The 24632-nt window shown below is 52.1% G+C and overlaps 2 protein-coding genes across 8 annotated transcripts in view; one reads left to right on the top strand and one right to left on the bottom strand.

Moving 5' to 3' along the window:
• The window catches only part of Nr2c2 (nuclear receptor subfamily 2 group C member 2), a 59456-nt gene extending 41221 nt beyond the window's left edge, over positions 1 to 18235 (top strand). For 2 of the 7 annotated variants that reach the window (XM_063237778.1, XM_063237781.1), the window contains 13 exons: positions 1045 to 1095; positions 2095 to 2295; positions 3405 to 3507; positions 5020 to 5199; positions 6414 to 6561; positions 6900 to 6993; positions 9060 to 9193; positions 9546 to 9723; positions 10245 to 10366; positions 10581 to 10741; positions 10856 to 10993; positions 11843 to 11948; positions 13674 to 18235. In XM_063237778.1, coding sequence (XP_063093848.1) covers positions 1045 to 1095; positions 2095 to 2295; positions 3405 to 3507; positions 5020 to 5199; positions 6414 to 6561; positions 6900 to 6993; positions 9060 to 9193; positions 9546 to 9723; positions 10245 to 10366; positions 10581 to 10741; positions 10856 to 10993; positions 11843 to 11948; positions 13674 to 13848 — 1791 coding nt within the window. In that variant the 3' untranslated portion in view covers positions 13849 to 18235. Of the gene's footprint in view, positions 1 to 1044; positions 1096 to 2094; positions 2296 to 3404; positions 3508 to 5019; positions 5200 to 6413; positions 6562 to 6899; positions 6994 to 9059; positions 9194 to 9545; positions 9724 to 10244; positions 10367 to 10580; positions 10742 to 10855; positions 10994 to 11842; positions 11949 to 13505; positions 13597 to 13673 lie in introns of all 7 variants that reach the window. The other 5 variants (XM_063237780.1, XM_005000600.4, XM_063237783.1 and 2 more) reach the window with 4 other exon arrangements.
• A 1404-nt stretch (positions 18236 to 19639) lies between these two features.
• Mrps25 (mitochondrial ribosomal protein S25) lies at positions 19640 to 23063 on the bottom strand. Its single transcript, XM_003463193.5, has 4 exons — positions 22870 to 23063; positions 21579 to 21685; positions 20231 to 20318; positions 19640 to 19967 (listed from the first exon to the last, which is right to left on the bottom strand). The coding sequence occupies exons 1-4, from the start codon at positions 23001 to 23003 to the stop codon at positions 19775 to 19777; spliced, it is 522 nt and encodes a 173-aa protein (XP_003463241.1). The 5' UTR covers positions 23004 to 23063; the 3' UTR covers positions 19640 to 19774.
• Positions 23064 to 24632: the final 1569 nt, after the last annotated feature.

Raw genomic sequence — 24632 nt, 5'->3', positions numbered from 1 at the left:
TAGTTTCTGTCCTGGGCAGTCACAGTTCTAAGGATGTCCCTCTTTCCCATTAGAAACCACATGGGTGGTAGCAGGGCTTGCCTTGTAGTTGGTAGCAAGGAGCCATGGGATGTTCCCAGGGTGCTGGCACTTAATGGTGTTCCACGGGTTCTGGTTATTGGTGCCTGGTAACAAGTCACCAGTGATGCTGTGTTCGCTAATCGCCACTCATATGCCTGTGAACTGATGAGCTAGGCACCTGAGGGCAGCAACACTGTGAATGACAGTGCAGGTGCATGAGGGGCCAGAGGCCAAACCAGAGCATAGCCACGTTGCACAGCAGGGCAGGAGTATAGAGCATGGTGGAGAGGCCTTTGGTGATGAGAGGGTCTGGTGTGGACCCTGCAGCGCTGTTACTGGGCCTCCCCCCACCCCCACCATTGCCTTACTTTTTTTTTTTTTTTTTTTTTTTGAGACAGGGTCTCTCTATGCAGTTCACTCGGGCTTTGAGCTCACTTTGTAGCCTAGGATGGTCTGAAATTTACAGCAATCCTCCTGCCTCAACCCCCCCAAGTGCTAGGATTACAGGCGTGTGCCACCACACCCAGCTTCTCCCTACTCTTAAAGAGACTTTACAAATTGGAGATGAATTAGGATGAGGGAGGGATATGCCTTAGGAAGTCTTATCCACACTGAGCATGGTAGCACACCCCTGTCATCCCAGCACTCAAGAAGCTGATGCAGGAGGATCACAGCAAATATGAGGCCAACCTGAGCTACACAGTAAGTTTGAGGCCAGCCTGGTCTAGGTAGGGAGGCCCTGTCTCAAAAAAAAAGGTGGGGGGAAAGAAAGGAAAAGTGCCTTACCTACACCAGGTACGTACAGAAGCCAAAGAGTTGTGGCTCTTGCATCTTCACCTCAAGCTGTGTCTGTTGTGTCGGGGACCTGGGAAGACACCCAGAGGGCTGTCATCCTCAGATTAGGAGCCACATGCACTTGCTTGTTGTTGTCTGCACTGGTGCCTGAACAGGGCCTGATGCATGCTTATCCTTATCTCATCCTAGGGTGCTGCTGAGCACCCTGTTGGGTTCTGCTCTCCAGTGACACAGGGGCAGGTAAGGACCTAGGCTGTAAGTCTCTGTAGGCTGCACTGAGTTCTTAAGGGAGGTGTACATCCCCCATATTGTCACACTAGGCAGCGACTGTCCCTGGCATGGTGCTCAGCACCCATGTTGCTGATCTGCCCTCGGCCTGAAACTGAGGCCATCGGGGAAAGCCTCGGGTGGGCAGGCACTCCCCATAGAGTGAACACAGCTGGAAACCTTGCTGTGTGAGCGGTGAGCAACACTGGGTGCACCAGGTACCACTCAGTGCAGTCTCTCATGCAGGCCGCTGGTGAGCTCAGTGATCTCACAGCCAGCCTAGGCTTCAGTGTGCTCTTTGGTTGGATTTGGGGGGATTTGTTTGTTTGTTTGTTTGTTTTTAGATTTTTAGTTTTTGTTTTTGAGACAAACTGGCCTTGAACTCAAGGCAGTCTTCCTGCCTCAACATTCCCAGTGCTAGATTTAAGCACTGTGCCATCACACCTGGCTTTTTGTTTGTTTTAGTATATTCTAATTCGGAACAGTTGGGTTTCATCTGAAAGGAGGGAAGGAAGGATGATTTCACATGGATGACAGGCTAGACAGGAAGAGCATTGGCTGGGGCTGAACAGACTGAGGGTCGCCTGTCCCCACTTAGCTGTGTGACTGTGCAGTTCTCAACCCCTGCAGCTGTGCAGTGGTGATACACCTAGTTTGTTAGGAGGTTGTGAAAGAGACAAAGGAAGGCCTGGGAGCCTGTAGGTAACAGGACTGGTGACTGTTAGCAACTGTGCACACCCTGTTCAGCATTCCACTGCGCCAGGACAGGGACCTTTCAGAAGTTAACCATATCATCCGTACCTGTGACTGCCTTCACTTCCTGCTGAAGCTGTAATCCTAGCATAAAATCAGCATTGTGAGATTGTGTCCCACCCCACACACACCACCACAGGCAATGGCACACTTCGGGAGCAGCGAGTCTCAGGGCCTGGAGCTCCTGAACTCACCACGCAGCCTTGCGTTGCCCTGCAGATTGTGACAGACCAGCAGACGGGACAGAAGATCCAGATTGTCACCGCAGTGGACGCCTCGGGCTCCTCCAAACAGCAGTTCCTCCTGACCAGCCCCGATGGCGCTGGCCCTGGGAAGGTGATCCTGGCTTCCCCGGAGACACCCAGTGCCAAACAGCTCATCTTTACCACATCAGACAGCCTGGTGCCAGGCAGGATCCAGGTGAGGCCCTGCAGCTCTGTCTCTGCCTGCCTCGACCTCTCATGGTGGCCACTGTTGTCCTTGGAGGCCCTGGGATCCTAGGTAGCACTGAGCCCCTAAGAACCCTTCACAAGCAAGAGTCCAGGCAGCTTAGCCCAGTACATTTCAGAGATGCTGCCTAGGGCGATCTGGCTGGACGAGAACCCTTCCCTCTGGCCTATTCCAACCACCGTGTGTTCCAAACATCTTTTTTTTTGCCTCTGGATGCATGTACATGATAAGTGGTTCACCACAGGAACCACTTTTAGGAGTATGCCATCCGTCTGTACCTCTCCCTCCTTCATGGTAGCCCTGCTATGGGAGTTGCATACAAGTGCTCCAAGATAGAGATACTCACAAGTGACCATTTTGGACCTGCTGAATAGTGACTTCCATTTGTGTGAATCCAATAGCCCCTGTGACCAGCTCATAGCCATGGTCTCACAGAGTATGTCCCTTATGACAGGTTCATTTCCCTTAATGTGCTCTCATGGCTCATTGTGTTTAGAGCACGTGTCTGAGTCTCCTCCTGACAGCCATGTAATGGCCCTTGCCACTGTGAGGAAACTGCAGGAGGAAGAGAATGATTTTCTCTGCAGAGCTGGACTCAGAGCCCAGTGCACTCACTTCCAGGATAGCTGCGTATTTAGTGTACCCTTGCTCAGTCAGAGGGCCACAGCAACATGGTGGTATGTGTGGTCCCTGCAAGCATGTCCTGGGCTCCCATGAAGGGTTAAATTTCCTCATTGGGACAAGAGTTAATTCTCTCCCAAATGCTGACACTGTGTCTCCCAGAGCATCACCTGCAAAGTGTCAGATGACATGCGGTCAGGGACCCCTGCCACAGCTGTCCCCAGGAAACACACCGATGGGAGTCCTTTCCAGCACTGCTGATAAGGAGGTGCTGGGAGGACCTCCCCCTTCTCTAGGAGCACCACATGACTCCTTGTGGCCCATTCTTGGGTGGTTGCCAGAGCCCCAGCCACAGGCTACCCAGGTTGTCCGCAGGTGCTGCTCAAGCTCAGCCAGTCAGTTACACATCGCTCTGCTCTCGCCCTGGTCCTGAGTGAGCTATCTGCTGGTCTCCCTAGATCGTCACGGATTCGGCGTCTGTGGAGCGGCTGCTGGGGAAGGCCGAGCTGCAGCGGCCACAGGTGGTGGAATACTGTGTGGTCTGTGGCGACAAAGCCTCGGGTAAGTGGCCTGCTGGGGGTTGGGGGCGTTAAGGAAGCCTCATGTGTGTGCGTACATGGGTGGTGTATGCAGGTTCCATTCTGCAGAGCTGCCATCAGTGTAAGGAATTAAGCAAAATGGCTTCTCAGGAATTAGACCGAAAGGGAGATGGAGCACCAACTCCTATGACGAGCCTCTGGGGGCACCATGTTTCTGTGTGGCAAATGCCTGGCTTCTGCTTGTGCAAGCTCTGCCCCTCCACAAGAGGCCTCCCTGGGCCATCCCTGGACCCACTGGGTGACAGCCCCAGAGGTAGCCACTCCTGGACACCCTTGTGGTTGCACCCAGGAGGGACAGTGCCAGCCTGGGCCATGTGACACCTGTGCTCATAGTGGAGGGACCTGGAGGATGGAGTCCAACCACAAAGTCACTAAGGAGCAGGAGAGGGGAGGTGCTGACAGGGCACAGCTGCAGCTAGACACTTGCTTGTCCTGGATTTGGTTGTTTGTGTTTATTTAGAAAGGAGGCTAAGTGTGGTGGTGCATACCTCTAATCCCAACACTTGAAGGTTGAGGCAAGAGGATCACCACAAGTTGAAGGCCAGGCTGAACTGTACAGTGAGACTGTCTCAAAAAGACCAAAAGAAAAGAAAGGGAGGAATGAAGGAAGGAGATGGGCCATAACCTTTGGACGGACAGCCCAGCCTTCTGCTTCCCTCTAGGCCACCTACCTCTGCCCAGGCTGCCTGCCTTGTTCCCTGTCCCCAAAAGGTAGCCTGATGCCGTTGACCCCAGGAGCAGTAGGGCCATGGGGCCAGACCTCCTGGCATTTTCTGCTTTCCTCTGGCACTAACTCCTTGCGGAGAGTTGCAGACCTGTCTTCCCGCCAACTGTCACACAGAGAACCCACATCCCCTGCCTGGCAGGGAAAGGCATGCAGCAGACCAGCCTGTGGTCCCCTCACCTGGCAGGGCCTCTGGTTGCACACAGCCCAAGTCACCCTAGGGCAAAGTGCACCAAGAAGGGAAAGCAGTGCTCTCGGTGGTTTTTACATCACTGTTCTAGAAGAGCAAACTTGGGGGTCCCCTAGATGCACTCGAAAACAATTCTGCCTTAGAAACTTAAGACCTGGAACCTCAGTGGCCATCAGAAGTGGGCATTCTGTGGAACATAGTAGCATTGGGTAGAGGTTCGCATCTGCCAGGAAGAAAGGGAGATGTCTGTGACAGCGCCCTGTGCACCAAGAGGGGTCCACTGAGGCAGGACGCTCTTTCCTGTCATGGGTAAGGGGTGGCCTGGACAGGCTACAGCAGCCAGGACTGCTCCAGTGAGTCTGCAGCCCAGCCAGCCCAGCCCTGAGGAAAATAGGACCAGGGTGTGAGGGGGCCCTGAAGTAATTTTGCCAGACACAGACACCCTGCTACAGGTAGAGGGGCACAGAGTTTGCTGCTTGAATGTGCCATTGTGTGTAGGTACAGAAACCATGCACAGACGCTTTGTGGAGCTCGGCACCCTCTCCTCCCTCTCCTCCCAGGCCGGCACTATGGGGCTGTCAGCTGCGAAGGCTGCAAGGGCTTCTTCAAAAGGAGCGTGAGAAAGAACCTGACCTATAGCTGCCGCAGCAGCCAAGACTGCGTAATCAACAAGCACCACCGCAATCGCTGCCAGTTCTGCCGGCTAAAGAAGTGCCTGGAGATGGGCATGAAGATGGAGTGTAAGCAAAGCCGCCTGGGGTGGGTGGGGCCTGAGTCAAGGGAAACTGCTTAGGGTGTGGCTCCACTTCCTCCAGGACAGCCAGTGGGACGGGGGAGGCGCTTGTGACAAGGGAGGCTGAGACCCTGGAGCACTCTAGACCTGCCCTTGAAGGACTGACTGCCTGCAAGGCTGGGGACCCACTGCCTCCCAGCCCCTGTCCCCACTCTCTGCCCCATCCTCCCACTCCTGCGCAGGAGGGTGCCCTGCATGGGGCACCAGCGAAGTCTGGGCCCCTCCTCCCAGCTCCCAAGCCAGAACTGGGCTTAGGAATTCCAAACCCAGCAGCCTGGGGGTCACTTCTATCTCGGTGGTGAAAATGTGTGCCCAAGAGGCTCTGAGGGCCTGGGGTCACAGAGGCAGGGCACACTTGCTATCCTGCCCAGACAACAGGCCCACTGAGGGTACCTGACTCTGAGGGAAGACTGCAGACAATGCATTCCAGTACTGCACAGATCACTGCAGAGCTGTGTCCTTTGAGAAATTAGAGTGATCAATTCAGTGTCTGCCTAGTTGAATGTTTTTATTTTACACAGTGATTTTACTCTTCTCCCAAAGTAAATAACAAAGCTGATGTCCTTCCGGATGGGGAGGCTGAGGCCCAGCCTGTGCTACCTAGCAACTTAGGGTGACCCTATCTCAAAATAAAAAATGAAAAAAGGACTGTGAATGTGGCTTGGTATGAAGTCCTTGGGTTCAATCCCCAGTACCCAGGGAAGAAAAATACCAGAACCACTAGGTTGGCATCGAGCTGGCCCACACTGCCATTTCTCCATCAGCAGTGATGTCTGTCCTCTGAGGGGAGACTTCTGCAGTTACAGCGAGAACTACAAATTTGAGACCAGTTGGGCTTCATCTTGACTCCCAGGATACCGGAACACAAGTCTCTGGACTTTGTATCTCTTCTGTGGCCCGAGACATATGTGGTGCTAGGCTGCAGGAGAATGGGTAGGGACAATGCCGAAGTCTTGAGGCTGTTGGGGGCTCCCCTGCTATAGCCAGGATGATCTGTGAGGAGCCCATTCCACACCTGCTGCTGACCCTGTGCTCCATGTGCCCTGAGACCAACCTCGCACTGCTGGCCCCTGAACCCTGCAGCACAGGTGTCTGTGCAGGAGGGGTAGCTTTTCCTGTCAGAGTCCTCTGTAAACATGAGTCCTCTCCTTGTGAATGAAGCTGTGCAGAGTGAGCGGAAGCCCTTTGATGTACAGCGGGAAAAGCCTAGCAACTGTGCTGCTTCCACGGAGAAAATCTACATCCGGAAGGACCTGCGGAGCCCTCTGATAGCCACGCCCACATTTGTAGCCGACAAGGACGGTGCAAGGTCAGCCCCTGTTCCCCAAAGGGTAACATGGCTGCATCTCCACCTAGAACAGCAGTCATCCATAGCTCAGTATCTGAGCAAGGTTGCAGTGTACACAGCACATGAGCTGAGATCCCCAACAGAGTGCAAGTTAATGGTGCCTTCTTTCTGTGATCTGTGAGCCTGTTAGGAAGGGAAGGGGAAGAGGGAAGCCAGGACCCCCAGAGCATTGAAAAGACAGCATCAAATCCACCCAGGGGATATGATGCCGTGGGCCAGAGTGGGTACCATGACTCCACGGGGTCTGGTGACCACTGTGTGGCTGCCAGAAGCCACACTGATTTCTTTTTCTTGAGCAGACAGCCAGGTCTCTTGGACCCAGGGATGCTCGTGAACATCCAGCAGCCTCTGATCCGCGAGGATGGCACAGTGCTCCTGGCCACAGACTCCAAGGTGAGGCACATGTTCCACTTCCTCCCCTCTCTGCCCTCACATAGCACCCTGGGACACCTTGCTCAGGGACACTGGCTTTTTAGAACCTTCATTCAACCGAGGCCAGTGATCATATCTACTGTCAGGTATTGGAGTCTGGACTTCAGGGTGGCAGACATTCTGTGGTCCCATTCTCTACTCAGATTTTCCCTGGTACACACATTGGCAGATCTGCCACATGCATATAATAACCCTTTGCAAAAGCCCCCCAGTTCCTCAGTAGGATAGAGGATTGAACACAGGGCCTTCACACTGAGCTACTACTATTTGTTATTTTGAGACAGAATCTCCCTAAATTTCCCAGCCTAGCCTTGAGCTTTTAATCATCCTGCCTCAGCCTCCCAACTATCTGGGGTTACAGGCATACAGCACCACCCCCAGTGTAGAGGTAGTTAATTTGTAACATCACACAGTGAGCACTCCTGTGAACTACTGAGATCTAATTATTGTCACTGGAGAAAGGAGAATGAATACAAAAGCTGTGTGGCACTTACCTAGTCAAAAAGGTCTCCAGAGTTGGCTGCCCGCCCCCCCAGGCAGTGCCACCAGAAAGCCCCAGAGAGGATGCTGGGAAAGAGAACACATGGAGAGCTCCTGAAGTAGTGTTTGTAGGAGTAGGTTTGTCAACTTTTTACTTTGAAGTGTCATGTATTCAAAATAATTGACATTGAAATGACTACAAAGCTTTCAGAGGCACCTTGCAGCAAGTCCCCAGCGGTTCTGTCACACAGAGCCAATGCACAGTGTGACACTGGGCCCGGTGGCCTTACAGACCAAATATGTCCTTCTTGAGCCATGCATCCTGCAGCCTCCTCCCTGACTCCTCCTGTTCCAGGACCTTGGGATACTCAATGACTTTGACCTTTCTGTGGATTTTAGTTTTCACTTCTGTTTCTGACTTGTTCTAAAGCTGCAGTTCATTTTGTTTGTCTATAAAAAACTAACTTTTGGAAATGTTTACTAGTACATGTTGGCAGTGCAGCATGAAGTGTCTCCCTTTCATAATCAAGACACACAGACAAACGTCCCTGTATCTTGGCTCATCTCTGCTTATTTCATAACTGAAGTAAAAGCCACATTGCACACCACACAGGCTCTGGTGGGAAATTTGTTTTGAGCAGTTTACATGGCTTTGCAGCCATGCCACTCCCTCGGTGTGTTTCCCTTACCCCTGAAAGCAGCCACTCACTCCTTCAGCAGGCCCACTGTGTCTCTGTCACCAAGGGGCTGTGCACGCAGTCCCTGGCATTCATCTCATGGTCACTGTGTGCGACTGTCCCCGGGGTGGGTCGTTCCTCGGTGTTGCTGATCTGGTACATGATGTGGCTGTGACACCATGCTCACCTGGGCACCAACTCCTGGGTGCTGGCAATGTCTACTCTGGATGGGAGGTGCAGATCATCTGGCGACAGCTTCACTGCTGCTTGTGAGGATCAGCCACGCTCGAGGGCTGTGACTGTGACCTGGCTCTGCCCTTCCTTGGGGGTATCAGTGTGGGGCCACTAGGGCCTTGGTTCTGTTTCCTGCCACACCATGCTTCTGCCTGTGTCTGCTGGCTACCGTCCCCACTTTGAAGAATCACTGTCTCAGGTCCTCAGCATGTAGAATGGGGCCTTTAGACACCCTAAAACCACTAAACCCTGACCACTAAACCCTGTCATCCCAGGACCTGAACACATGTATGACTTTCTGCTTATGTCCTTTGAAGCACAGGCATTTTGCTTTGTGAAGTCCAGTTACCATTTCACATCTGTCATTTGGTTGTTGTTGTTTGGTACTGGGGAGCAAACTCACAACCTTGTGCTTTCCAGGCAGAGGCTTGTGCTGCTGAGCTAACCCCCAGCCCTACTTCTATCATTTTACCCCTGTGCTGTGGTATGGGCATGGATCTGTGTGACCGCCACATCCAAGACACAGTGTTCCTGTCGTCTCATATTTCATGTGCCCCTGGAAGCAGCGTCTGAATCACATCACACACCCTTTGCCCTGTGCGTGCCTTTGTAGTAACATCACCTCTTGTCCCATAGGCTGAGACAAGCCAGGGAGCCCTGGGCACACTGGCAAATGTTGTGACCTCCCTGGCTAACCTGAGTGAATCCTTGAACAATGGCGACACCTCGGACATCCAGCCAGAGGATCAGTCTGCCAGCGAGATCACCCGGTATGAGCCAGGGACCTACACTGCCGCTGTGAGGATCAAGGACTGTGAAGTGGACATGTCCACAGTGACACTGCTTTTCATCCCACATGACAGAAGAGGAAATTCAGTATATGGCGGTTTGGGGTGGTTATTAACACTGAGCAGTGACATCTAGGTGAAGAGAAGCTCTGCCTCTCTGGAGGGTGGGTGTAAGAGGGAGCACTCAAGCTAGGGGTCCCCCCTAAGACATATTTCTTGGGCCTGAGGTGGGTACCCCTTTCTTATGTGAGGCCTGCAGTCCCTTGTGGTGGCTGAAGGGCTCAGGGCCTCTAAGCTGCAGACCCATGGCACAGCCCACTCTGTTTGCTTGCAGGGCATTTGACACTTTAGCCAAAGCACTTAACACTGCAGACGGCGCCTCGCCCCCTGGCCTGCCAGACGGGCTGGATGCCAGCGGAGGAGGTGGCATCCATGTCATCAGCAGGGACCAGTCAACACCCATCATTGAGGTTGAGGGCCCGCTGCTGTCAGATACACATGTCACATTCAAGGTAAGTAGTGGCACAGGGTGAGGGGCTCTGCACCAAGCCAGCCCCCAGGACCCAGGCAGGGTTCCATGGCAGTGTCTCTGTAAGGGCTGTCATGTCTCAAGGTGCACTGATGGCCTGTGGCCACTTGGTGTGGGAGCCATCCATCTGCCTACTCTCCTCCAGAGCCACAGGAAGTAGAAGGGCCATTCTCAGGGTGTTGAGGTCCTAGTATGGGAACTGTCTTGCTCCCTCCGCCCTGCATTAGTGATCCAGTGATCACACTAAAGTAAGGGTCCCATTCCATGCTGCCTGGGGCTGCCCTGGACAAGATACTGCTCCACGATGAAAGAGCATTGCCTTAGCACACAGCATCTGTCAGCTCCCTGTAGAACGACCCTGTGCCAGGATCCCACTTAGACCTTAGCTCATATTCTAGACCCAAGCAGGACAGATCTCGGCCTGGCCACTACCCTTCAGGGGCTGAGACCCTAGCTCGCTGAGACAGCACATGCATGCCTAACTTCTATACCTTATGTCTGCAGCTGACAATGCCCAGCCCAATGCCTGAGTACCTCAATGTGCACTACATCTGCGAGTCTGCGTCACGCCTGCTCTTCCTGTCTATGCACTGGGCACGCTCCATCCCAGCCTTCCAGGCACTGGGGTAAGTGGCCAGAGAGTGGCTGTGCCATACTGTACACCCCTCAGTCAGTGCCCTGTGTGCTGAGGGTTGAGGCCAAGCCTGGACCTGGCAGCCACTGTGTCCTGATGCTACCTGGGTACAACATGGGCACACAGTGACAGGGCCTGCAAACTGCAGAGTCTCTGGATCAGTGATGTGTGGGAATGCCTGAAGGCAGGCCAAGCATGCAGCGCAGCTGGCACCCCTCTGTCCACAGGCAGGACTGCAATACCAGCCTGGTGCGTGCCTGTTGGAACGAGCTCTTCACCCTTGGCCTGGCGCAGTGTGCACAGGTCATGAGCCTGTCCACCATTCTGGCGGCCATCGTCAACCATCTGCAGAACAGCATCCAGGAAGGTAGAACCAGCTGGGCCAGACTAACATTCGGGTGGGTCCAAGGATTGGGCCAGGCAGGCAGGGCTGGAGGACCCTGTCAGGCCTTTGCTAGCCAGAATACTTGCTGCCTTGCAGACAAGCTGTCGGGTGAGCGCGTGAAGCAGGTCATGGAGCACATCTGGAAGCTACAGGAGTTCTGCAACAGCATGGCGAGGCTGGAGATAGACGGCTACGAGTACGCATACCTTAAAGCTATAGTTCTCTTTAGCCCTGGTAAGATATGCGGTGGGGATGTGCCACCTTTCCACTGTGTCTGCTGTGATTTCTGAGAGTGATCGTGTTGTCACTGGCAGTGTAGACAGAGCCCCACCAGATTGTGTGTGACCCATGTCCTCGTGCCCCATGCTTTGTTGGCTTCGCTGTGCAGCTATTCTAAACCCATCCCTTGCAGCTCATAGAAATGCTCCCTGGCCTGGGATACCAGGCACTGAGCAGCTTGGTGGGTCCCAGCTGCCAACCAGGATGGCAGCATGCAGAGCAGGTATCTGGCCCGTGACCTTGGTGCTGTCTACTTCCGTTCCAGCCCTGCCAATGCCCAGGGCCCTGGCATGCCAAACCAGGCAGATGCAGCCTCCTAGGGCAGCAGTCGGGCCAGCTACTGCAGGTCATACCAGGCAGGTTGTTGGAAGCAGGTAAAGAGGAGGCAGTGGGCCATGGTGGAGAGTGAGGCCCCTGCCTATCCCCTGGCCCCTAGAGCAGCTGCTGACCCCACATGCAGCTGGGCATGCTTAACCTTTCTCCTCCCCCTAATTAAGCTTAACATAGCTAATAAAAATAGGAGAGATGACATATAAACTAGAAAGTAGTCATTCCTAATCATAACTTTAGGGTCTGTGTTTCCTACAGTAGTAGGAAGATAACATCCAGTCATTGGGCAGGGCCACTCAGGCAGAGGGTGCCCAGGCCAGGGGCCCCAAAACTTGAGCCTCTGTCCCAGCTATACCAGCTTTTCATCCACCGTGCTTGAGCATCTGTTAGGATTTGACTGAAGTGAAATTCTAGGGAGTCTGCTACTGCACCTCCCAAATGTAGAGGGAAACTTGGGCTCCTTTCCTGTTTCAGACCACCCGGGTCTAACGGGCACAAGCCAGATTGAGAAGTTCCAAGAGAAGGCCCAGATGGAGCTGCAGGACTATGTGCAGAAGACCTACTCCGAGGACACCTACCGGTGAGAACAGCCCCCCAGAGCTTTACCTGAGGCGACACCTCAAACTGCACTTGGCTGGGTGATCCCCGAGCTAGTTCAGAGTGGTCTGAATCCTTACAGAGGTCCGTGTTCTGTTGCCCCCTAGAACAGTACAGAGCCCTCAATAGGGCCAAGTGGGGGTTTATGAAAGTCAGTGACTTTACTCCAGAAAAACTGATCTCAAAAATTCCTTTATTTGGGTGAAAGTTAATTATAGGTATTGTTTGTAACAGCAGGCAGCTAGTCAAGGTATAAATGGGCACAGTGCCAGAGCTACAGAGAGCAAGTCCCTGCCATCACCACCTTGCACATCATTGCCTGCTTCCCTCCCTGCCCTGTCCCCAAATGAAACCCAGTCCACAAGCTCACCATGTATAGCCCAGGGCCAGTCTGCCTTGCAGAGCCTTGAGCTAATGCCATAACAGTCCCCAGTGGTTCTCCATGTGATGGGGTCACTAAGTGGGCACACCAGTGAGTATCAGCCTCTTCTCCATGACCTCTGCCTGACCACCACCTGCCAGCTCCAGCCCACAAGGCCGCCACACCCAGGGGCTCCTTAGATCACTACCCTGTGACCTTGGAGAGTAGATAGGCTGGTCCTAAAAAATTCTCAGCCACTCCTAAGCTAGCTGGGATTATGGGAGTTAACAGATGAGCTGGACTTTTCTGAGAAACCCAGAGAGAGACCCACTCAGAAATAGGCCCCCAAGAAAAAACCCTGGAGCTCATACTAGCTCTGGGATCCTCATGGGCCAGGCTATCGTGCTCTGGGGCCCTTTCTTTTGTTAGCTGGTGCTCCTGAACTCTCCCAGGACCCTCCATATATTGTTGACAGCTACCACCAGGAACCATGCCCCCCCCCCCAGTCAGCCCTGCCACCTCCAGAGCCTGCAGCCCATATGTCCCTGGGATCTGGGTGCAATCCCTCCTCCATGCACCTGGCAAGATGGATAATGTTCCATGCATAGTTTAGGTGTGTGCTCTCTTCTGAAAATGTGCTCACTGTAGTAACAAGACATCCTAGAGAGCAAAAAGGAGAGGGAAAACTTAACTCCAATGAAAAGCACTATTGGTGATACCAACTATTAACATTTTATGTACTTACTTCCAGAAACTTTTATAATAGTGTGATTGGGATCATAAAACCCAAAAGGCTTTTTTTCCATTAAACATAAATGAGCATTTCCACAGCTGACCTCTCCCTGCTATGGGAAGGCAGCCCAGTCCAGTTTGGGCTGTGGCCTGCCAGGGTTTCTTTGGATGAATCTATGTTACTGTCCACTTGCATTATTGACACAGGAAATGAGGGCCACACAGACAGCTTTCCTCGGACAGTCATTCCAACCCCAGAACCCAGACTCAGCACTGGGGCGATGCCCATCAAGATGTGTGTGCACTCCACATGGCTCAAGCAGTGTCCTGTGGTCTGTTGTCCTCTGTGGTGTGGATTCTTATGGTCTTCCCTGTAGTGTAGGTATTAGGCCCAGACCCCCACCTGCTGCTGGGTTTCTAACATGCTGTTTTCTGTGGAGTCAATAGAGGGTGGCGACAGACGCAAATGGAGAGAACACACATATGTGTGCCTTTGCATTTCTACCTCCAGACTCCTGTGAGAGGAATCTGATGCCAGGTGGGTGGGGTCTGCTCAGTAGCCAGCCTGAGTCAAGGCAGCATCCGCCCCTTGTCTCACATTTCGTCCTCTTGCAGATTGGCCCGCATCCTCGTCCGCCTGCCAGCACTCAGGTTGATGAGCTCCAACATCACAGAAGAACTCTTTTTTACCGGCCTCATTGGCAACGTTTCAATAGATAGCATAATCCCCTACATCCTCAAGATGGAGACAGCGGAGTACAATGGCCAGATCACCGGAGCCAGCCTATAGGCACTACGCCCTGCCGGTGGGGGCTCCTAGGCCCCTCAAGCCCAGAAGACAGTGGCGGACGGAGTCCGATATGTGCAGATGTTTCCATGTCAGCCACTCTTCACCTGGTTTCTTCTTACTGTGACCCCAGCAGTCTTGACTAAAGACTAGGATCCTTTCCTGCTGTGAGAAATGTTTTCATGCCTTTTGATGAAGCAGCTGACTTTGGAACAATCTTTTGAACTCAGTTTGTATTTAGAATTTCTCAAAGGGCAAAAAAATGAAGTTTTATAATGTCAGAGACTAGTATTAAAACTAAAAGAACCTAAGAGAACAGTATGCGTGTAAATATATTAAAAAATCCTTGGAATTAATAGCTACTAATTACCAGGGTAACAACATTAGCACTTTCTAAGCACTTCTTACTAGAATCTGTGACATTAGCAGCATCTTGCCTGTGGGCAGGGCAAATGGAAACTGTCTTTTACCAAGATGCTCATGATCCCTGTGGAAATGCACTGGGCCACAGGAGACAATCAAGCGTTTAAGGAAGGAAGGATCATTTCTGACTGTGCACGCGGGTGTCAGAGTGTGTTACACTGTCCATGGGAGCATGGTGGCCCAGTGGCAGGGATCTAAACCAGAAGCCACCAGCCGTGGGCTGAGGCTTGTCACAGTCCTGGCCTGTGAGTGTCTACAGACTGCCGGAATCTGGGTTCTGTGCTAAGGGACTCAAGATCAGAGTGCGGCTCAACAGACCCTCACCCAACTCCACTGGCACTGGAAATGTCACCACCACTCACAGCAGCAGAGCTCTTGACCCAACATGCATGGCGGACACTTGGGACCTTGACAGCCCTTGGACTCATTCAAATGGCTTCTGTTCCTCTCTACTGGTGCCCTGGAGAAGGACCTATATATCTCTCTGGCACTGCAGCCGTCCAGCCAGACAGGGCCTTGCCACGCCTTCACCTGACCTGTGTGCAACAGGATAGTTCTTTGCTGTTGGTTAAACATCAGGGACCCCCCCCCCCCGATCCAGCCACATTCTCTGCAAAAAATGACACTAACTGGTTTGCAGTGAAAACAGACTCCTAGCCAGACTGTGTCAGACACCCTGGTTTTTGTCTGGGCTGGAGTAAGAAAGCCCTTCCTGTAGGGTGAAGTTTGCATCTGCCAGGACTGTGGGTCAGATCTGGCTTTGGAGAGCACCCAGCTGAGTAGGTGCCAGCTCCAGGGAGCACAGAGGGTCCCTAGGGTTGCTAGCTGCTGCTGTTCACACTCAGTGGAACTGAGTGTGCATGGCATCTCTGGCTCCTGCATTGCCATTGGATCTTGGGGTGTTGTAACTGGGTGCACCTGGGAGGCAGGTATTGGGGACATCAGGTGGCCAGTATAAAATGATGATGTAATTTCGCCAGCTTTAAGTATGACTTAGTTTTCTAACCTGAGTGTTTTAAATTTTAAAATTAAAAAGACTAGCCAGGACTGAAGGGTTTGGTGGGCCCCCTTCTTCTACCTACCAAGGATTCCAGTTGGGGTGTTGCCAAGGGCAGTATGTCCTGTTGTCATAGCCACAGCTGCCCCCTACTCCTCAGGATCTGGTATTAGTACTCTCAAGGGACAAGGGACATGCAGAAGTCAGGGGCCCAGGTCTGCAGAAGAGTGGCTTTATGTGAGAAGCTGCTGACTGACCAGTGCTGGCCAATTCCAGTGGCATGGGAACCTCCCAGACCCTGGCATTGCTCTGCAGCGTCTTGTCTTTAAGGTCACCTCACATGCCCACGATCTTGCTGCCCAAAGTTACTTCTAGCCCTCAACTGTGCATCTTGTCAGATGGGTTTAGGTATTCACGCAGGCTGTGCATTAGCATAGTTTTCACCAAGTCCTCAGTCCTCAGCTCAAGGAAGTGGGTATGCCCTGGGCCCATGAGGTGGGACCAGTGCTCAGTGGACAGCTGTTTCAGGCACATGCAGTCATTTCTTGGCCACGTCTTTCCAGAAGCACTTCAAACAGTGCTGTTTTAGGATAGTTGTGTGGTCTATGTATGGCAGTGATCCTCAAGTTCCTCCTGGAAGGTGTCTAGAGGTATGTTGGTCCTTCTAGTGTGCAGCGATGACTATGTAGAGGGGAGCTGCATTTATTGTCCAGCCTCTGTGGCATGGACTCTTTGGTTTTTTTGGCTTTATTTAACGTCAGGTAGTCACACTCTGCTCTCACAGGCTATCATCTGGCTTGTCAACGTAAGTATTAGAAGCAGCTTTGTTCAGAGTGGTCCTATATCCACACTGTGGGAACCCTAGCAGGGGGCCAAAGATCATAGGCTCTGAGGTGGCGAGTGCTACCCTCAAGAAGAGTCCCAGAGTGGGGTCTGCTGTCCCTAGAGTCCTAACACTCACTGTCTGCCTTCCAGTGTGAACTTGTGATGTGCAGTGGGGTGGCAGATGGTGTTGGTGCTCCGCTTGCCAGGCATGAAGGGTACCATCTGACACCGTTCTGCCCACCTGCTCCCTCTGCCCAGCTCAGCCTCTAGATAGCATGGCTCCTGAGAAACATCCAGAACCAGCCTCCATCCAAGCAGGGCTTGCCCAAGTCTCCTGAGTATCCACGCCTGTATACAGTATACATGGTGTGCATCTGTGTACATAGGTGTAAATTATGTGTACAGTCTCAGCCATCACCCAGCCTCCACAGTGACAGCTAGCAGAGCATCCAACGTCCCCGGATGTGGGCGTTCTAAGGGACTGTGAGAAGGGCCAGGACCCAGGAGGATCTCAGACAGGAGCAGTCTAGCCCAAGGCATTGGTCTGTACCCTCTAGGCCCCAGGGGCCAGGGTGGGAGAATTACCACCCAACAGGCAGGACTGGGTGGTGGCTTTTTCTACACTAGCTTCTGGCCTGACTGAAGGATCTTGGTGACAGCCAGCAGCCTCCCCAGGCACTAGAGCCATTTGCCAGGTTAGGGTTGAACATGGCTTGTCTGTAGAGCCACTACAGGGTAGTAGCATGTGTCTTCTCTACAGGCCCCAGCCAGACAAACCCAGTCCTGGGAATGTTAATCAGGCCTCACTGCTGCCAGCTCACAGAGTCTATGCACCTTAAATCACTTTTCCAACTGGGCGCATGTGAATGAAACCCACTGGCTTAATTACTTTCCATAAATTAGGGTCTGTGTTCTTCGAGTAAAAACTCCCACTTCAGTGTGGATGTATTCGCCCTTAAAACTGTAGAAGCCAATTTTCTTTGCCAGATCTATCGCGCTCTCTCCCTGTAGCCAGCTTTCCACTGAAACACGGGACCTGCAGATAGATGGCACAGGAGCTCTCTGGAGCCTCAGGTCTGAACTAAGCTGGCCTGGCGTTTAGTAACACTTCATGTGGCCACAGCACTCAGTGCCTTGTGTGAGATGTGGGTCACTGAACCTTCCAAATCCCTGTTCTGATGTCATGGGAGCTTCCACGGAGTCCTAACCCTGGCCTACTGTGACAATCACACTAAATAAACCGGCTTTCCAGTCAGTATGGGAGCCTGATTGTCTCTGACTGACTTTAAAATATCTTTTTGGGGCTGTTAAGTTAGCAATCTAATAAACTGGGAACTCAAAACATCTTTTGGGGGAAAGAGAAGTAGGTATTTTTAATGCCCTGCTATATTTCCATTTAAGAAGCTAAATTTTGGTCTCAATATTTACACACAAAAGTCCCCAACACCATTTACCAGTTAAGAAAGTGCTTTAGTTTAATATAGAGGTAACACCAGGAAGGGGCACACTGACAACGGACCCAGCTCTTTGTAAAGAACCCGTCACAGTCACCTCGCTGGCTATAACATTGCTTATGGACTCAACACTGCCACCACACACAACTCAATGCTAGAACCTTTTTCTACCCTGAAATCAGTGTTCAACTAGTTTTATACCCAAAAAGCTGCACTTCTTTCTCAGCAAAACCTGTAGTTCCTGCTGTCGTTCAGCCCTCTGTTAACACGTGTCACCAGCCCATTTGAGATGATGTCTGTTAAAGGGGAACCAGGTGTTAGGTTTTCTTGGGACCGTTTCTATAACCTCTGCCCTTCATGAGATAGAAAATACTGTTCATGCCATTACCTTTTAATTCCAGGTTCCAAACCTGCTGGAAGCTGTGGCTTTACACAGCTTCCTGCCTGTACGAATCAACTTTGTTACGTGATGGCATTTAAAAACTAGCATGTTCTTTTTAAAGTGGATTTTATATCTAATCAGTGTCTTCAGTCTTGAAGAATCTGCATTGTTGTGTTTGTATATAGAGTGTCGCAGTGCATGAGTTAGCTTTATGCATTTTATTAAATGCTGTTTCAATGTGGCATTACTGTTGTGGCTTAATACTACTACCTACACGAGGTTTATACTATTAAACGTGGATTAAAGACACTGCACCGCTTCTCATTTCACCTCAGCAATAGCAACACTGGCCCAGCCACCAGAATGAACCAAAGGTCCGGGCTTATAGGCGTGAGTGGGAAGCCGCGGTGAGACAAGGCTGCCATGTGGGTGTCCAGAGGGCAGAGCACAGCCACCAAGTCCTCCCAAGAGGGTTCCACCATCACTTTCCTGGGGAAAATGTGCACTAAAAGATTTGGAAGTTAGCTAGGTATGGTGGTTCATGCCTGTCATCCCCACAGTCAGGAGGCCGAGGCAGGGGGATTGCTGTGAATGCAAGGCCAGCCTCAGCTACATAGTGAGTTCAAGGTCAGCTGGGCGACATAGCAAGACCCTGTCTCAAAAAAAAAAAAAAATGGATTCCAAGTCGGGTGAACTTAGTATGCCATGTAATCACTCATTTTACAGGCTCTTTCAGTTCAGTGCAGCCAGAGTTAAAAAACGGCATGGCCCAGCAAACCACAAAGTAACAAGATGGTCACATCTCAGAAACAAGGGCTTCTAGAACCATCTGGGGAATGCAGCTCTGTGAACAGGAGTGTTCGCATGCAAACTGCTCCTCAAAGTCTTGCCGATTTTTCCCATTTCCATGTAACTGTAGTTAAACCCATCTTTTACCACCACTAAAGAACCAGACAAGGTTAGGTGAGAAGTCCCACTGGCACTGACTTCCAATTGTCATTGTCTGTCTGGGATAGTCCATGCCGTCGGTAAGGGTGGCCATGGAGATGATCATCTGCCTGCCCCACACTGCAGAGAGGAATACTTCCTCTGCCTGCTCCAAAACCCCATGGGCGAAGAGCACAAGGCCACCCAGGTACACAAGGTCACCCTGGTACACAAGGTCACCCACGCACACCTGTCTGTCACATGGCAGAGCCCCTGCCCACCACCCTCACCTGAACCACAAACCAGAACGTAAGCAGCAGACAAAAGACACAAACTGTCCAGTGTTGTCACCTCCAGTGCTGACGCATCACACTGACTTCTGTCACCATGCTGGCCAGTGACCTTGTGCAGCAGACAGCCTTCTCCAGCATGAAGAAGCCCTAGGGCCACCTCACTGTGCCAGTGCCTAGAAGTGACAGGGCTGAAGCCAAGGGACCAAGCAGCTGACAAGCGCTTAGTAAGACATCACATGGCCTCCTGGCCACAACAGGCCACGCCAAGTGCCCTTCACAAGCCCAGGTCCTGTGCAGCCTGAGGATCCCACTATTGCATGGAGACCTGTGACCAGCCCTAAAAAGGGGTCCAGTGACCCAACAACCTTTAATCAGGGGAGGCTGGGAGAAGGACGCAGGTAGAAAATGACAGTGTAACTCTAAAACTCTATTGCCCTCCAGCCAGGAGACCACAGCCCCCCCCCCCCCGCCCCCGGACCAAATCCAGCTGGGCTGCGCATGGAGCCTTTATTGACAGGGTAGGGGTTTCTGTCCACGCAGCAACCTGCACACCCTCCCATGCAGGGTCCTCATATGTGGTCCTCACATGTAGCATCCTTGCTCGCAGAGGCTGTCTCCCCACAGCACCTCAGTCCTGGGCACTGGCTCTCAGGGCAGCCCTGCCCTTGCCTGTCATTTCCTTGGGCAGGGGCACCAGGCCTGGACACGGCACCTGGCCCTCCACCTCGCACATGCACTCCCGCAGGCAGTACTTCCGGGGCCCGAAGTTAGCTGGATGGGACAGCCGCTGCTTCTCCTGCTCTTCCCTCTGCAGCGTCTCCCTGCCAGGGCAGATGGCAGGGCATGATGGGGGCACAGAGATGGGGATGGGGGATTGGGGATTGGGCAAAGGAGCTGGAATATCCCACAGGTCCTTCCTGTGTCTGAACACATGGGAAGCAAAAGGATGTAACACAGGTGCCCTCACCCCAGAGAGCTGAGGCTTCAAAGGCCCAATGAGCCATGAGGCTGGTGCCACCATTGGGGCTCCCTTTAGATGCACCCCTACCCTCCCTCCCACTACCCAAACCATGCTGGGACTCACTCGCTTTTCCCAAGAATCTTGCGAATGTGCTCCACAATCTCCCCGTTGCTCTTGGTCTCCATGTCCACTAAGACCTGCTCCCCAGTATCTGCAATGAGGCAAAAGTGACTGTGAGGGAGACAGTGTGGGCCCAGCCTGAGCAGCTGCATGACCAAGTGGACAGAGCCAGGTGCAGATGAAGCTGGCAGATATTGGGGTAGCTGGACTCAGCCAGGACACCAAACTAGTGAAGTCAGGTTGTCCAGTGACCAGATATCCATGTGCAAATCAACAATTCAGACCAAAACAGATCAAAGCTTTACCTGCATTCCAGAAGAGAGGGAAGTAAGGAAGACAGGAGGGCTAGATGGCTCACCAGAGAGTACCCCAGAGAGCATCGGAGCTCCATGCGCGCCCTCTGGTGTGTGCCACCCTCCCCAGGTGGAGCCTCATGCCCCCAGGGATCCCCATGCCCATGGGCTCCCAGTTTCCAGAACTGTAAGGAACAAACCTGCTTCGTTACCAGTCACTCAGACTGAGCATGATACAGAGCCCACAGAGCTCGCAGATCTCTGAGTGCCCATGCCCTCCTTGGCTACTCTTGCCTCCACCTAGCTGCACCATTGTCATGTACTCCCCAGGTCCCTCAGGGCTGCCATGGCATCTGCAGCTCCTTCTCAGGGTGGGCGGCCTATACCCTCCTCCCTAGCCCTTGCCCTGTGAGGCCTCATCTCTGGCCAAGCTCCTCTGTCTTGGAGTCAATCTAAGGTCCTGGGCTCATCAACAGCTGGCTAGACTGTGGTGCTCCTTAAATGGAATACTACTCAGCAATAAACAGATAACTAAAGCCAGGCACACTAGGGGCTGCCTGTGGTCCCTGGAGTTCAGGGCAAGCCTTGGCAACACAGTGAGACTGGCTCAAAATATGAACAAATGAGTCCCCAAGGTGAATGTACTCACTGTGTACTGTAAACATGTACTAATAAAGAAAGCAAAAGCAAATAAATCCGCTGCTCTCTGTGTGGCCTGTTATAGAATTTGCCTAGACTCCACAAAGCCCTGTGTTCTATCCCCAACTCCAACAAATACAAAACTAGGTACTGACACATTCACACAGGCAGATCTCAAAACCACAAAGAAAAGAGGCCTCTGCGAGAAACAACCAAGCACAGCACCCTCCAAGGTGCTGTGCACTGAGGGTGGCATAGGCGGAAGCGACACAAGCCAGCTGAAGGCTCAGGGAAGGGGCAGGGAAGAAGGCGTGCTCCCCAGGCACATCTTCCACCTCTGGTGTCGGACATCCCGTGCCCAGGTGACAGTGCCCAAGTGACAGTGCCCAGGTGCAGCAGCCACACAGCCCCTCACTCACCCAGGTAGAAGCGCAGGAAGGGAGATGGGGTCATGTTCTTGAACATCATGATCTGCACCCAGGGGTTTTTATACTGGATCTGGGGGACGTTGAAAAACACGAACTTCCTGCCAACATAAGGAAAGGAACTGGTGGGACTCTCAGGTGCCCCCACCCTGAAACAGAGCAGCACAGCTAGAAGAGCACAGCTGGAGGCAAGAGGGACACTGGCACCAGAGTGAGGAAACTTGCCAGGGCAAAGTGGAAAGAGAAAAACAAAACTGGAGAGGTGACCACCATGTCAACTACTGGTGAACAGCACCATGAAAATAAAATGAAAGTGTTTCATATTCCAGACAGAGGCAGAACAGTGGCTCCAGAAGATCTCTGCATGGCAAAGGTTACCAACAATAAATTCAACATCTGCCAAACTAAAAGAAAAGTTTGCAAAACAAAAGGCTAATTCCCTGACATATCACTAGTAATGCACTGATGGAAAGTCCAAGCACAGCAGGTTACCACGATGAAGCATCAGAGCCACACAAAGAAACCAGGACATAGCTGGATCTGCCTGGGCCAACCTCATACCAAGGATCTCGGATGGTTGGTTCATCCTGAAGTGTGAAAGGGAAGAACGGTGCCCTGCGGACACTGCAGCACCATGGGCTGCAATTCGAGTGGGCCAGGAGACAAGTGACCTGCGCCAGGTCACACGACTGTCACCGCCCCCTCTCACCACTCTGACCTGTCACCATCCAGTCCTCACATCTACCCGCATCCTGGGGCTGCGGTGAGGCATCTACCCATGCAGAGGAGTACGAAGCCCTTTGCCATCAGAGGGCAGCTACTTCCCATCCAGAAGTCCCGGGCCACATCACTACCCCCAGAAGACCCAGATTGCAGGAAAGTCCCACTGGACAGCAAAACTGCGGAGGACACAGGACAAGCTGGGGCTGACAGGTTAAATGGGCGAGTAAGTGGACTCAACCCAAGGGCACAAGTGGGATAGGCGCGCGTCCTCACCAGGAGTGCGGTTACCAGAGAGACACTTGGGATCCTACCTACCTACCTGGAGGCAATTAAAACACTCTAGAAAACCAGGGTGAGGTCTCCTTTGATAGGCTGGCCTTTCAAAAACTCAAGACATGAAAAATATGACTTCCGGCTTAGGCAAGTCCACCTTGGGGCCCAAAACCAGGGTGGGAGGTGCCGCCTGGGATCCTGGTCCGCGCGAGCGTGTGGCGGTGCTGGCGGACCCGGGAGGAGACAAGACAGTTCTCGTCCCGCGCTGGGAAGGGGCTGCCCCACTCACCTAGCGCCCTCACCCAGCTCCCCGTGCGTGTTGTAGTTCACTGTCATGATCTTCACCGAGTCCTTAAAAATGACTTTGCCCTGTCCCAGATACTGCAACGTGCGGCGAATCGGGAAACGGCCCTTCATAGGCATGGTGACCGCTGACAGGAGCGGGCACGCCGCGGGGCATCATGGGAGGCGCTCCCGACCAGCAGCGCGCGCCGCGAGGCAGCCTGGGACTTGTAGTCTGCCACGCATGATCAGGGTCCGAACGTCTGTAGGTCAACTGATGGCTGGCTCTTCGGCTCCAGGTAAATCCAACTTTGTCTCAACATCTCTAGTTTTTAAGTTGAAAATTTGAACCCGAAATTTCTAACTCAAAAGCAAACTGACTTCCAAAGGAGAAAACAAGAATGGCTTGGAATTCACCCCTTCCAAAGGACTCTGCTCACCCTTCGTTTTCATAATCCTTAGCTTTAAGAGTAAGCAAGACACGCTCCCTTCGGAGGTCAGTAAGCAATGATCTCAAAGCAGGAGAGGATGTTCCTGAAAGACCAGGGTGATCGTGTGAACACAACCTGAGACTTCATAGTAGCTGCCCTCTCGGTACTTGCCTGCTATGTCTCTCTCTGTCTCTGTCTCTGTCTCTGTCTCTCTCTCTCTCTCTCTCTCTCTCTCTCTCTCTCTCTCTCTCTCTCTGAAAAGCTATCATTTTGCAATGAACTCGACTACACTCCATGTAACGGCTGTCTTGTCTGAAACCGTTCGTCAAAACATGAGGAATCACACTATGATGCCGCTCCTCGCTGTGTCAGAACCCTGACGTGGATGCTGGATTCACCCGGTGGTGAGCTAAGCTTCGTCTCCCTCAAAACCTCTATCTCTGCAGTTAAGTCATGAGCCTTTCTTTCCCTTCAGTCTGCGCTGTGCATCAGCGGCCCATGGGTTTAAGATCGTTCAAAATTTTCGAGCCTTGGCACCTCGGAGGTGTCGCCTCGCAAGGTGACACCACAGGCTGTGATGTTATAGATGTTTCCACCAGGTTTCCTTGGCGTTCTGTATCGGCTTCTGTTACTCACTGGTCACATTTCTGCAATCTGTCCTGCCACTTTCGTTCAGAAGATGGCGCACTGTCAACGGCCCTGCCGCCTTTCCCTTAATCTGCCTTCTGTTGCAAGTGTTTTTAATGTACTGAGAATTCTATCTCCCGCCAACAGATCCTAAAACAGCTATAATCTTTTAGTGTATGTCAGATGCCAACAGTAGTCCTTACATGTAGGTATTGACAAAATACAAACCTGTTGCGGAGTTGGGGGAAGATTCCCTAGTGACTTAAAAAAAAAAAAAAAGAAAGAAAGAAAGAAAAGAAAAGAACACAGGGCCCAGTGGAGACTGCAGACCACCCAAATCCGGAACTCAGCTGAGATGCATTACATCTGATCTCCAGTCCTCTATATTAAAAAAAAATCTAGAGGAGTTAAATTGAAGAATTTTTGTGGATTTAGATTAAAGTGTATTATAACAGGGTTTTTTTTTTTTTTTTTTTTTTTTTTTTTTTTTTTTTTTTTTTAAGGGCTGGGATTTAGCTCAGGGACACAAGCACCTGCCTTGCAAGCAGGTGGTCGTGAGTTCAATCCCGGTACCGATTAAAAAAAAAAGCAAAAAAACCCTCATGGGCTATATAGAACAATGAAAGGCTATAAAATGGGTAACAAAATATAGTTAGATGTGACGAATTAGTTGTAGTCTTCTATAGCACACCATGGTACTGAGAGAACAGTA

The sequence above is a fragment of the Cavia porcellus genome, unplaced genomic scaffold (assembly GCF_034190915.1).
Source record: "Cavia porcellus strain 051 isolate PalLab524CR breed Dunkin Hartley unplaced genomic scaffold, mCavPor4.1 scaffold_27, whole genome shotgun sequence".
Taxonomy (NCBI): Eukaryota; Metazoa; Chordata; class Mammalia; order Rodentia; family Caviidae; genus Cavia; species Cavia porcellus.
Note: the sequence above shows the minus strand (reverse complement) of the source record. Positions and strands in the feature narration are given on the sequence as shown.

What these genes read in the sequence shown, in the direction of transcription:
- Mrps25 (XM_003463193.5), bottom strand. Translation starts at nt 23,003, where the DNA reads ATGCCTATGAAGGGCCGTTTCCCGATTCGCCGCACGTTGCAGTATCTG. An exon ending in GAGCTGGGTGAGGGCGCTAG is followed by an intron (nt 21,686 to 22,869) that starts GTGAGTGGGGCA and finishes TTATGTTGGCAG; the next exon opens with GAAGTTCGTGTTTTTCAACG. An exon ending in AAGATTCTTGGGAAAAGCGA is followed by an intron (nt 19,968 to 20,230) that starts GTGAGTCCCAGC and finishes CTGCCCTGGCAG; the next exon opens with GGAGACGCTGCAGAGGGAAG.